The 9,023-nt window shown below is 62.8% G+C and overlaps 2 protein-coding genes across 2 annotated transcripts in view; both read left to right on the plus strand.

Annotated features, from left to right (window-relative positions):
• The window catches only part of ESPL1 (extra spindle pole bodies like 1, separase), a 14,136-nt gene extending 5,422 nt beyond the window's left edge, over positions 1 to 8,714 (plus strand). Inside the window, exons 13-30 of the mRNA XM_029958411.1 lie at positions 7 to 92; positions 305 to 436; positions 635 to 791; positions 1,035 to 1,045; positions 1,495 to 3,011; positions 3,378 to 3,879; positions 3,970 to 4,056; positions 4,488 to 4,701; positions 4,958 to 5,154; positions 5,414 to 5,541; positions 5,780 to 5,902; positions 6,177 to 6,338; positions 6,517 to 6,690; positions 6,934 to 7,038; positions 7,196 to 7,308; positions 7,450 to 7,533; positions 7,722 to 7,886; positions 8,171 to 8,714. Coding sequence (XP_029814271.1) covers positions 7 to 92; positions 305 to 436; positions 635 to 791; positions 1,035 to 1,045; positions 1,495 to 3,011; positions 3,378 to 3,879; positions 3,970 to 4,056; positions 4,488 to 4,701; positions 4,958 to 5,154; positions 5,414 to 5,541; positions 5,780 to 5,902; positions 6,177 to 6,338; positions 6,517 to 6,690; positions 6,934 to 7,038; positions 7,196 to 7,308; positions 7,450 to 7,533; positions 7,722 to 7,886; positions 8,171 to 8,372 — 4,159 coding nt within the window. The 3' untranslated portion in view covers positions 8,373 to 8,714. The remainder of the gene's footprint in view (positions 1 to 6; positions 93 to 304; positions 437 to 634; positions 792 to 1,034; positions 1,046 to 1,494; positions 3,012 to 3,377; positions 3,880 to 3,969; positions 4,057 to 4,487; positions 4,702 to 4,957; positions 5,155 to 5,413; positions 5,542 to 5,779; positions 5,903 to 6,176; positions 6,339 to 6,516; positions 6,691 to 6,933; positions 7,039 to 7,195; positions 7,309 to 7,449; positions 7,534 to 7,721; positions 7,887 to 8,170) is intronic.
• Positions 8,586 to 9,023, plus strand: part of LOC103759055 (retinoic acid receptor gamma) — a 27,363-nt gene continuing 26,925 nt past the window's right edge. Inside the window, exon 1 of the mRNA XM_018069371.2 lies at positions 8,586 to 8,609. Coding sequence (XP_017924860.2) covers positions 8,586 to 8,609 — 24 coding nt within the window. The remainder of the gene's footprint in view (positions 8,610 to 9,023) is intronic.

Here is a 9,023-nt window from a genome sequence, read left to right on the forward strand (position 1 = left end):
TCCCAGGGGGTCTCTGGGGGGATGGAGGGTCCTGGAAAGGTTTAAACTCTGGGATTTTGAGGATGATGAGGAGGAATGGCAGGAGTTTGGGGGTGAGGAAGAGAAGGATGGAGGGGCTTTGAGGATAAGGAGGAAGGGGGAGTTGGAGGATGAGGAGGAAAGTTCGATTTGAGGAGGAAGAAGAGGGTTTGGTGTGATAAGGAGGGAACTTGGAATAAAGAGAGGGAATTTTGGGGGTGTCTCCATGCTAGAGGGGCTAGGAAGGGCATTCCTTGGTGCTGACCCCCCTCCCAACCCCCCCCAGGCTGGAAGACCCCCAAGGTGGCCCTGATGGAGGTCCAGAAGCTCCTTCGCAGTGTCATCATCTTCCTTCTGGGCTTTGACATCCTGGGGGGCTCCCGGAGCAACGAGGGGCCAGAGCAATTCCAGGACTATGGTGAGAGGGGAGGGGGGACCCTCTGGAATGGGGTAGAATCCCTGGAAAGGATTGGGAGCCTCTGGAATGAGTTGGGTTCCTTGGGAGGGGTCAGGACCCTCTGCAGTGAGTTGGGCTCCTCCAGGGAGGACCTGGAGCCTCTGGAAGAGCTCAGGCTTCCCCTGGGCCGGATCCATCCCCTCCCTTCTGCCCCCTCAGGTGCCAACGTGGTGCTGAAGTGGGAGGTGCTGGGGGAGGCCCTGTGGTGCTGTGAGCGCCTGGTGACACTGCTGGGCCGGGCCGAGGTGCTGTGCCGGGCCAGGGCCTTCTGCGGGGAGGCCCTCAGGCTGTCCGGGCTCCTGCAGGGCACACGGTGGTGAGCTGGATCCCTGGGGCTGGGAACGGGATCCCTGGGGCTGGGAACGGGATCCTTGGGGCTGGGAACGGGATCCTTGGGGTTGGGAACGGGATCCTTGGGGTTGGGAACGGGATCCTTAGGGTTGGGAACGGGATCCTTGGGGTTGGGATCGGGAATGGGATCCTTGGGGTTGGGAATGGGGCCTTGTGACAGGCCAGGGCCTCCTGCAGAGAGACCCTCAGGCTGTCCGGGCTCCTGCAGGGCACACAGTGGTGAGTCCTGGGGTTGGGATCCTCGGGGTTGGGAATGGGGAGAAAATGGGACTAAAGAACAGGATTGGCAAAACCCTGACACTAAACCTGAGGGGTCTTTGGGGAGATCTGGGGGGTCTTTGGCAGGGTCTGAGGGGTCTTGGGAGGTCCGAGGGATCTTTGGGGGGGGTCTCAGGGGTCTTTTGGGGGTCTGAGAGTATCTTAGGCATCTGAGGGGTCTTGGGGGGGTCTGAGGGGTCTCTTCCCCATCCCTTTTCCAGGTGCATGTCGTTCCTGCTGCTGAAATCCCAGCTGGAGCTGCAGCAGGGGGAGCTGGAGCTGAGCCAGCTCAACCTCCAGCACACCCTGTTCCTGCTGCAGCCCCACCCAGGTGAGACCCCTGGGATGCAGGGGGGGACCCCCGAGCTTGGGGGGATCCTGGGGGTCCCCAGTTTTGGGATCTGCCTCAGGATCCTTCCTGGATTCAGTGCTGGAGCACCCAGGGGTTGACCTTGAGCTTGACAAGTTTGGGATTCAGGTTGGATCCTTGGGCTGGTGGACCCCAAATATCCCTCCCTTCCATCCAGAGTTTAAATCCAGAAAGGAGAGTGTTGGATCCAGGTTTCTCAGGCTGAAGGACCCCAAATTAACCCTCCTTTCCCTTTCAGAGCCCAAACCCCCCCAGGAGCCCCTGCTCCCACCCAAGATCCACCCGAGGAAGGGCCACATGGAGCCGAGGAGGCGCTGGGACCACCCCAAAAACCCCTCGGGAGAGGTGGACGAGGGGTTCCTAAAGGGCCCTGCCCTGGAATTTGTGGCTCCTTCAAGCTCCCAGGACCCTCTGAGTGCCCTCACAGCCTCCCCTGAGCTGAAACCCGGGAAGAAGATGAGCCTGACCTTCCTCTCCCACCCCTGGAGCTGCCCCTGCTGCCTCTGCTCAGACCTGGTGGTGTCGGTGCTGGGCCTGCGCTGGGCCCTGGCCCAGGCCCGGGGCCGGGTCCTGGCAGGGGAAGGGGCCGCGGGGGTGGCCCTGGTGAGGAGGGTCCTGCCCCGCTGTGCCAGGGTGGGCCACAGGTTTGCCAGGGAGCTCGGTGACAGGCTGGGGGGGCACCGTGGAAAAGGGGAGCCCCCCGGGGACAGGGACCACCCCAGGAACCAGGACTTCTCTGTCAATGGGGACCCCACCAGGGACAGGGACCCCCTTGGGAACCAGGACCTGGGGCTGCAGGACCCCTTTGAGGACCAAGACCCTCCTGAGAACTGGGATCTGCCCACCCTGGACCCCCAGAACCCCCCCAGAATGAGACCCCAGCCCACTCTGGGCCTGCTGGACGAGCTGGTGGCCATGGGCTACTCCACACTGGCCCTGCAGAGCCTGAGCGGCACCGGGGGGCTCTGGGACCCCCAGGACGAGGAGCTGGAGTGGGGATTGACCTTCCTGGAGTCCTGCAGCCCCCACCTGCCCGGCCTGGGGGTCTCCAGGGCCACCCTCCTGCTGGCTAAGGCCATGGCCACCCTTGGCCACCTGGCCACCAAACTGGGCCTCTCTGTGGATGATGTCCTTGCCCAGGGCTGGACCCTCCAACTGCAGCCTCCCCCTCCAAAAAAGACCCTGAAAGACTCCAAGGCTGAACCCCAAAAGCACAAACCCGCCCCCCCCAAGGCCAGGGGGGTGAAGCCCCGTGGGGTGGAACCCCCCAAGGAGAAGCCCTCCAAGGAGAAGCCCCCCAGGGTGAAGCCCCCCAGGGTGAGCCCCCCCAGCCCCCAGGACGTGTTTGCTCCGGGGGACTTGGACTCTGAGGTTGTGCCCCCCATTGCAATCAGGGGGCCCTGCACCCCCCACCCCAAAGCTTTTCCCTCCTTCCCGGGGCTCCCTGGCCTCCCCAGGACCCCCTTCACCATCTACAACGAGGCCTCACCCCCTCCTTGCAAGGCCCAGCTGAGCAGAGCCCCCAGAGCCCAGGGGAGGGTCAAGTCCCGCCTAAAGGTCAGTTTTTGGGGGGATTTTGGGGTGGGGAAGGTTGGGAGGGAAGGATTGGGGTGAAAAGTTTTGGGGGGGGAAGTTTGAGGGGAGGAAATTGTGGGGGGAAAAGTTTGAGGAAGGAAAGTTTGGGGGTAAGCTTGGGAGGAAGTTTGGGGAGGGAAGGTTTTGAAGGGGGAGAGATTGAGATGGGAAGTTTGAGGGGGGAAAAGGTTGGAGGGGGAAACTCGGGGGGAAAATATTTTGGGGGCAAAACTTTGGGAGGCAAAGAGAGGGGGGAAGGTTGAAGGGGAAAAATGGGGGGAAAGCTGAGGGGTAAAGTTTGGGATGCCCCCCAAACCACCCCTGACCCCCCTGTTCCCCCTCTTTCAGGTGACATTCAGTGATGACAGCGACCTGGAGGATCCTAAAGCCCCCCCAAGTGCCTCAACCACCCAAAAAACATCCTGTGCCCGCAGGAAGAGGCAGCCCCGCAAGTCCCCAGGATCCCCCCAAATGAGCCCCCCAGGAATGGGGGTCAGACGACAGCGGGGGAGGCCCAGGAAGGACCAAGGAAGCCCCCAAAAAGCGGCTCAGGAGAAGAAGGAAAGGGGGACACACTGGGCTGGGGGTTCCAGGAGGAAGAAGGAGCAGGAGACCCCCCAAAATGTGGCTCTGGAGGAGAAGAAAAGGGGAACCCGCCGGGCTGGGGGTCCCAGGGGGAAGAAGGAGCAGGAGACCCCCCAAAAAGGGGCTCTGGAGGAGAAAACAAAGCAGGGACCTCCCTCCCAGGGGGTGCTGGAGGGGCTTAACCCCCTGAGGGCCGTGGAAGAAGAGGAGGAGGAAGAGCTACAGCGGAGCTTCGAAGTCTCCCAGGAGTGGGGGGGACCCCCAGGTGAGTTTTGGGGCCGATTTGGGGGGTTCTGTCCCCAAATCTGTCCTCAGCCTGAGGTTGAAGCCCCTCTGTGTTCTCCCCACCCCACAGGGAGGGTCCAGCCCAAGGCCAGTGAGGATGTCCCAGGCAGGGGGGACCCCACACCAGGTTTGGGGGCACCCCTGCCCATGGCTAGAGGTGAGAGTCTGGAATTTGGGGGATTTGAGGGGGCTAGGGAGTGGGGGGGCAAAGGTCTTGCTGGGCATTTATTGATTTCCAGCTTCATTTATTTCCCTTCCCTAAGAACTTCCTTCCCTTCCCCAGGGGTTTCTTTTCCCCCAGGAGTTTCCTTTCCTTCTCCAGGAGTTTCCTTCCCCCCAAACTTGCCTTTCCCCACCCAAAACTTCCCTTTCCCAAAACTTGCCTTTCTTAGAGCTGGGGGGCTGAGGCCATGGTGGGTTCCCCCCTCTGTCCCCTCCCCTCCCTGCTCCTCCCATGGTGTCTGACCCCACTCTGGAGTGTCCCTGGGGTTTCACTGTCCCCTTTCTGGGGTGTCCCTGACCCCACGCTGGGTGTCCCTGGGGTGTCCCTGACCCCTGTCCGTGGTGTCCCCTCTCTTTCTCCTCCAGGTCACCCATCCCTGGACTCAGTTTTGGAGCTGCTGCAGGAGGCCCTGGGCTGGATCAGCCACTTCCCCCCGGGGTCCCTGTACGGGGGGCTGTGCCAGCTGCTGGCCCTGCTCACGGGGGACAGGGACCCCCTGGGCACAGCGGGGCTGCTCTCGGAGTCCTTGTGTGTCACCGCCCGCCACCAGCTGCTGGGCATCCTGCACAGCCGGGCAAGGCGGGTGTCCCCTCCCCGTGTCCCCTCCTGTGTCCCCTTCCTTCATCCCCAGGGCTTTGGGCCCCATTCCATTGCCCCATCCCAATGTCCCCTCTCTTCCCCACCATCCCCCCCATCCTGGGGCAGGGTCTCACCCCACACTCCCCTCACCCTGCAGAGGTCATTTTGGGATGATTTCTCCTTCACCTTTGAGATGATCCCCTCTCACCTTTGGGACAATCCCCCCCCTCACCTTTGGGATGATCTCCCCACTCAGGAAGAAGAGGAAGAAGGAGAAGTTGGGAGGGGATGTGTCAGAGCAGCTCCAGGGCCTTTCCCTGCGGGAAGGGGGGGCCCCCCCCCAACCCTGCCCCCACCTGGCCCAGCTCGAGGGGCTCTTCCAGTTCAGCACCTCAGGGCTGGGGGCTCCAGAGAGGGAACAATTCCGGGAGCAGATCCAGCAGATCCCCAGTGGTGAGTCCACAGGGCCCACTGGGACCAGCACTGGGGAGGGGGATCCTGAACCCAGGGGGGGCTTGGGTGTCCCCCTGTGCAGGATATGGAGGGGCTGGAGAACAAGGAAAACAAGAAGGGGCTGGAGAAGGAGGGAAAGTGGCTGCAGAAGAAGGAAAAGGTGCCCTGGGGGAGGTGGGTCTGTGGTGCCCTGGGGGGTCTGTGATGTTTTGTGGGGCCTCTGATGGCCAGGGGTGTCCCTGACCTCGTGTGTCCCTAGGGGTGACCGTGGTCCTGCTGGCCCTGGGCAGCCCCTGCCCGGGGGCCGTTGGGGATACTCTGCTCCTGACGCGGCTGGAGAGGGACATGGAGCCCCTGAGCATCCGGATCCCCACCCACAGGTCCCAGGTGAGGGCAGCGAGGGCATTCCAGGGTCTGGGATCCATCCCCAGCCTCCTCCTCATCCTGGGGAGGAGCAAATTCCCCATTCCAGGGGCTGGCATCATGGACCACCCTCACCTTCATCCTGGGGAGGGGACACCCCCATTCCAGGATCCCTTTAGGGAGTCACTCACCATTTCAGGGGGTGGGATCCCTTTAGGATGTCCCCCCACCATTCCCAGATCCTTGATACCTCCCCCTCCAGGCCCCCCTCAGCTCCATCCTGAGAGAATTTGAGTCGATCCAACACGAGCAGAAGGAAGCCAACGGATGCACAGACAAGCAGGAGTGGTGGTCACGGCGTTGCCAGCTGGATCAGAGGATGAAGGTGGGGAGACACCCCCCCCAATCCCCAAATTTGGGATGGGGGTGTCCTGACCCCTCTGAGTGACTCATCCTGGAGTTGGATCCCATTACCTTTTGCACCTCTCCCTTCTCTGTCTCCCTTTCCCTTTTCCACATCTCCCATTCCCATGTGTCCCATTCCCACCTCTTCCATTCCCATTCCCATCTCTCCCCTTCTCTTTTCCACATCTCCCACTCTCTTTTCCACGTCTCCCATTCCCTTTCCCATGCCTGCCATCCCCTTTTCCCGTTCCTAGACTCTCATCCAGAGCCTGGAGTCCCATGTTTTGGGGTGCTGGCGGGGGCTGCTCCTGCCCAGGCCCCCCGGGAGCTCCCCCAGCTTGGCCGAGGAATCCTCCCGGCTCATCCCGGAGCTGCGGAGCTGCGGCTGGAATGACCCCGACCCTGCCCTCGTCCAGGTGGGTGGCCTGGGCTGGGATCTGGGGGGGTGTGATCCTGTGATATGGGGGGCTGCACGTGGGTTTGGGGGGGCTGAGCCCAGGATTTGGAGGTGCTGATCCTGGATTTTGGGTGCTGATCTTGGATTTTGGGGTGCTGACTCCTCGATTTTGGGGTGCTGACCCCTTTGCCCCCCAGGTGCTGCTGAATGGGGCCCCTGCACTGACCCCCCCTGATGTCCAGGCCTTGGCCTTTGGCCTCTGCCCGGCCCGGCCCCTCCGGGCGCGGCTGCTCCTGGAGGAGGCCCTGGAGGGGGCCCTGGAGAGGGACCAAGGGGACAGCAGGGGGTCCCTGGTGCTGCTGCTGGACAAGGTGAGACCCCTGGGGCTGCTGGTTCATCCTCATCATCTTCACTCCTTCCTCATCCTCCTCACACCTTCATCTTTATCCTCACACTTTCATCATCCTTCTCCTCCCCTGCTCCTGGAGGAGGCCCGGGAGAAGGGCCGGGTGGCTCTAGGGGGTCCCTGGTGCTGCTGCTGGATAAGGTGAGACACCCCCAGGGCTCCTTCCTCATCCCCACACCTTCCTCACCCTTCTCCTCCTCCCTGGCAGCACCTGCAGCGTCTCCCCTGGGAGTCCCTCCCGGCCCTCGGGGCCGTGCCGGTGACGCGGCTCCCGGCCCTGCGGTTCCTGCTCAGCTACGTGATGGCCCGGCAGGTCAGGGGGGCACAGACCCCTGGGACCCTCTCCCTGCTGGGTGGGGGGACCCCCTGAACCCCCTTCCCAGGGTTTGGGGACCCTCCATCCCCCATTCCCGGGGTTTGGAGTGTCCCAGGGTTTATTCCCCCATTCCCACATTCCCTGTCCCCCTCAGAGCTCAGGGTCCGTCCTGGCCCGGGGGGTGAACCCCAAAAGCACCTTCTACGTCCTGAACCCCCACAACAACCTGGGGGGCACCGAGCAACGTTTCCGGGCCTGGTTCGAAAGGTCAGGGCTCCTTTGGGGGGCTGGGGGGGGGCTGCACCCCAAATCCTGCCCCTATAACCCCTGGGGGGGCTGCACCCCAAATCCTGCCCCTGTCCCCTCTGGGGTGGCTCTGACCCCCAAAATCCGCCCTGTCCCCCCCAGTGAGCCAGGCTGGCGCGGCGTGTCTGGCTCTATCCCAACCCCGGAGCAGATCCAGGAGGCCCTTCTGGAGCATGACCTGTACATGTGAGTGGGATTTTAGGGGGTCCCTGGAGGGTCCTGACACCCCCCAGAGCTCGGAGTCAGTTCTGAGCTGAGGGGGTGAACCCCAACAGCACCTTCTCCCCCTTCCCTGGGTTTTGGGGACCCCCTGTTCCCCATTTCCAGGTTTTTGGGAACCCCTGGGACTCACTCCGGGGGTCTGTGTCCCCCAGCTATGCAGGGCACGGGTCGGGGGTGCGGCTCCTGGACAGACAGACCCTTTCCCGACTGGAATGTCGGGCCGTGGTGCTGCTCTTCGGCTGCTCCAGCGCCGCCCTGGCCCTGAGGGGGGGCCTGGAGCCCACCGGGACAGTGCTCAGATACGTCATGGCCGGGTGGTGAGTCTGGGGGGGCCCGGGGGGCTTTGGGAGGATCTAGGGTGTATCTGGGGTGATTTGGGGGGGATCCTGTGGGCCTGGAGCCCACCAGGACCGTTCTCAATACATCATGGGGGGGTGGAGGCTCTGGGGGGCTCTGTGCCTTTGGGGGACTCTTGGGCTTTGAGGGGGCTCTGCATGCTCAGTTTGAGGGGGGCTTTGGGAATTTGGAGGGTCTCTGTGACTCTGGGGTCTCTCCACGCTCACAGCCTGTGTTGGGGGGCACTCTCCCCCTTGTTTTGCAGCCCCCTGGTGCTGGGGACGCTGTGGGACGTCACTGACCGGGACCTGGACCGCTTTGCCCAGGCCCTGCTGCAGGGTTGGCTGGGGGGAGGCCCCGGGACCCCCCTCCTGCCCCACCTGTCCCAGGCCCGCCAGGCCCCCCGACTCAAATCCCTCATCGGGGCCGCGCCCGTGGCCTACGGGCTGCCCGTGAGCCTCAGCTGAGGGGGGTCCCTCCCATTGTCTTTGGGGTCCCCCCATTGCTTGTGGTGTGGGCTGGAGGGTCCCCCAGTTGGTTTTGGGTCCCCCCTGTTACCTACAGGCTCCTCATCTCCCTGTGGGGATGGTTGGGGGGTCCCCCCCATTGTTTGGAGATCCCCTTGTTACCTTTGGGGTCCCCCCATTGCCCTGCTGAGGATTTTGGGGTCCCCCACCACCATGGGGCCTTTTGGGGGTGTCTCTGTCTGTTCTGGGGTCCCTGTGCCTGTTTTGGGGAGTTTTGCACACCTTAATTTATTTTAATGAAATTGGTTTTATTCGAGTTTCTGCAACAATGAAATAAATAAAAGCTGCTGCCTCTTTATCCAACCCCCACCTCGAGTGTTTCTGAACCCCCAAATTCCACCGGGCTTCCCCAAGTTTCTCTGGCCCCCTCAAGTTTCCCTGGGTCCCCCCAGGTCTCTCATTAAGACCATTCCCCTTTCTCCTGGGGGGAGCATTAGGGACACCCCCTTTTCCCCTGGGGGGGGCATTCGGACCTCCTTTCTCTGGGGTCGGATCCCCCCCTTTCTCTGGGGAGCACCTTGGACCCCCCTTTTCCCTGTGGGAGACCTTGGATCGCCCTTTCTCTTGAGTGGAGGGGGCTTTACGACCCCC

The sequence above is a fragment of the Manacus vitellinus genome, unplaced genomic scaffold, assembly GCF_001715985.3.
Source record: "Manacus vitellinus isolate BGI_N305 unplaced genomic scaffold, ASM171598v3 scaffold_150_pilon, whole genome shotgun sequence".
Lineage (NCBI taxonomy): Eukaryota > Metazoa > Chordata > Aves > Passeriformes > Pipridae > Manacus > Manacus vitellinus.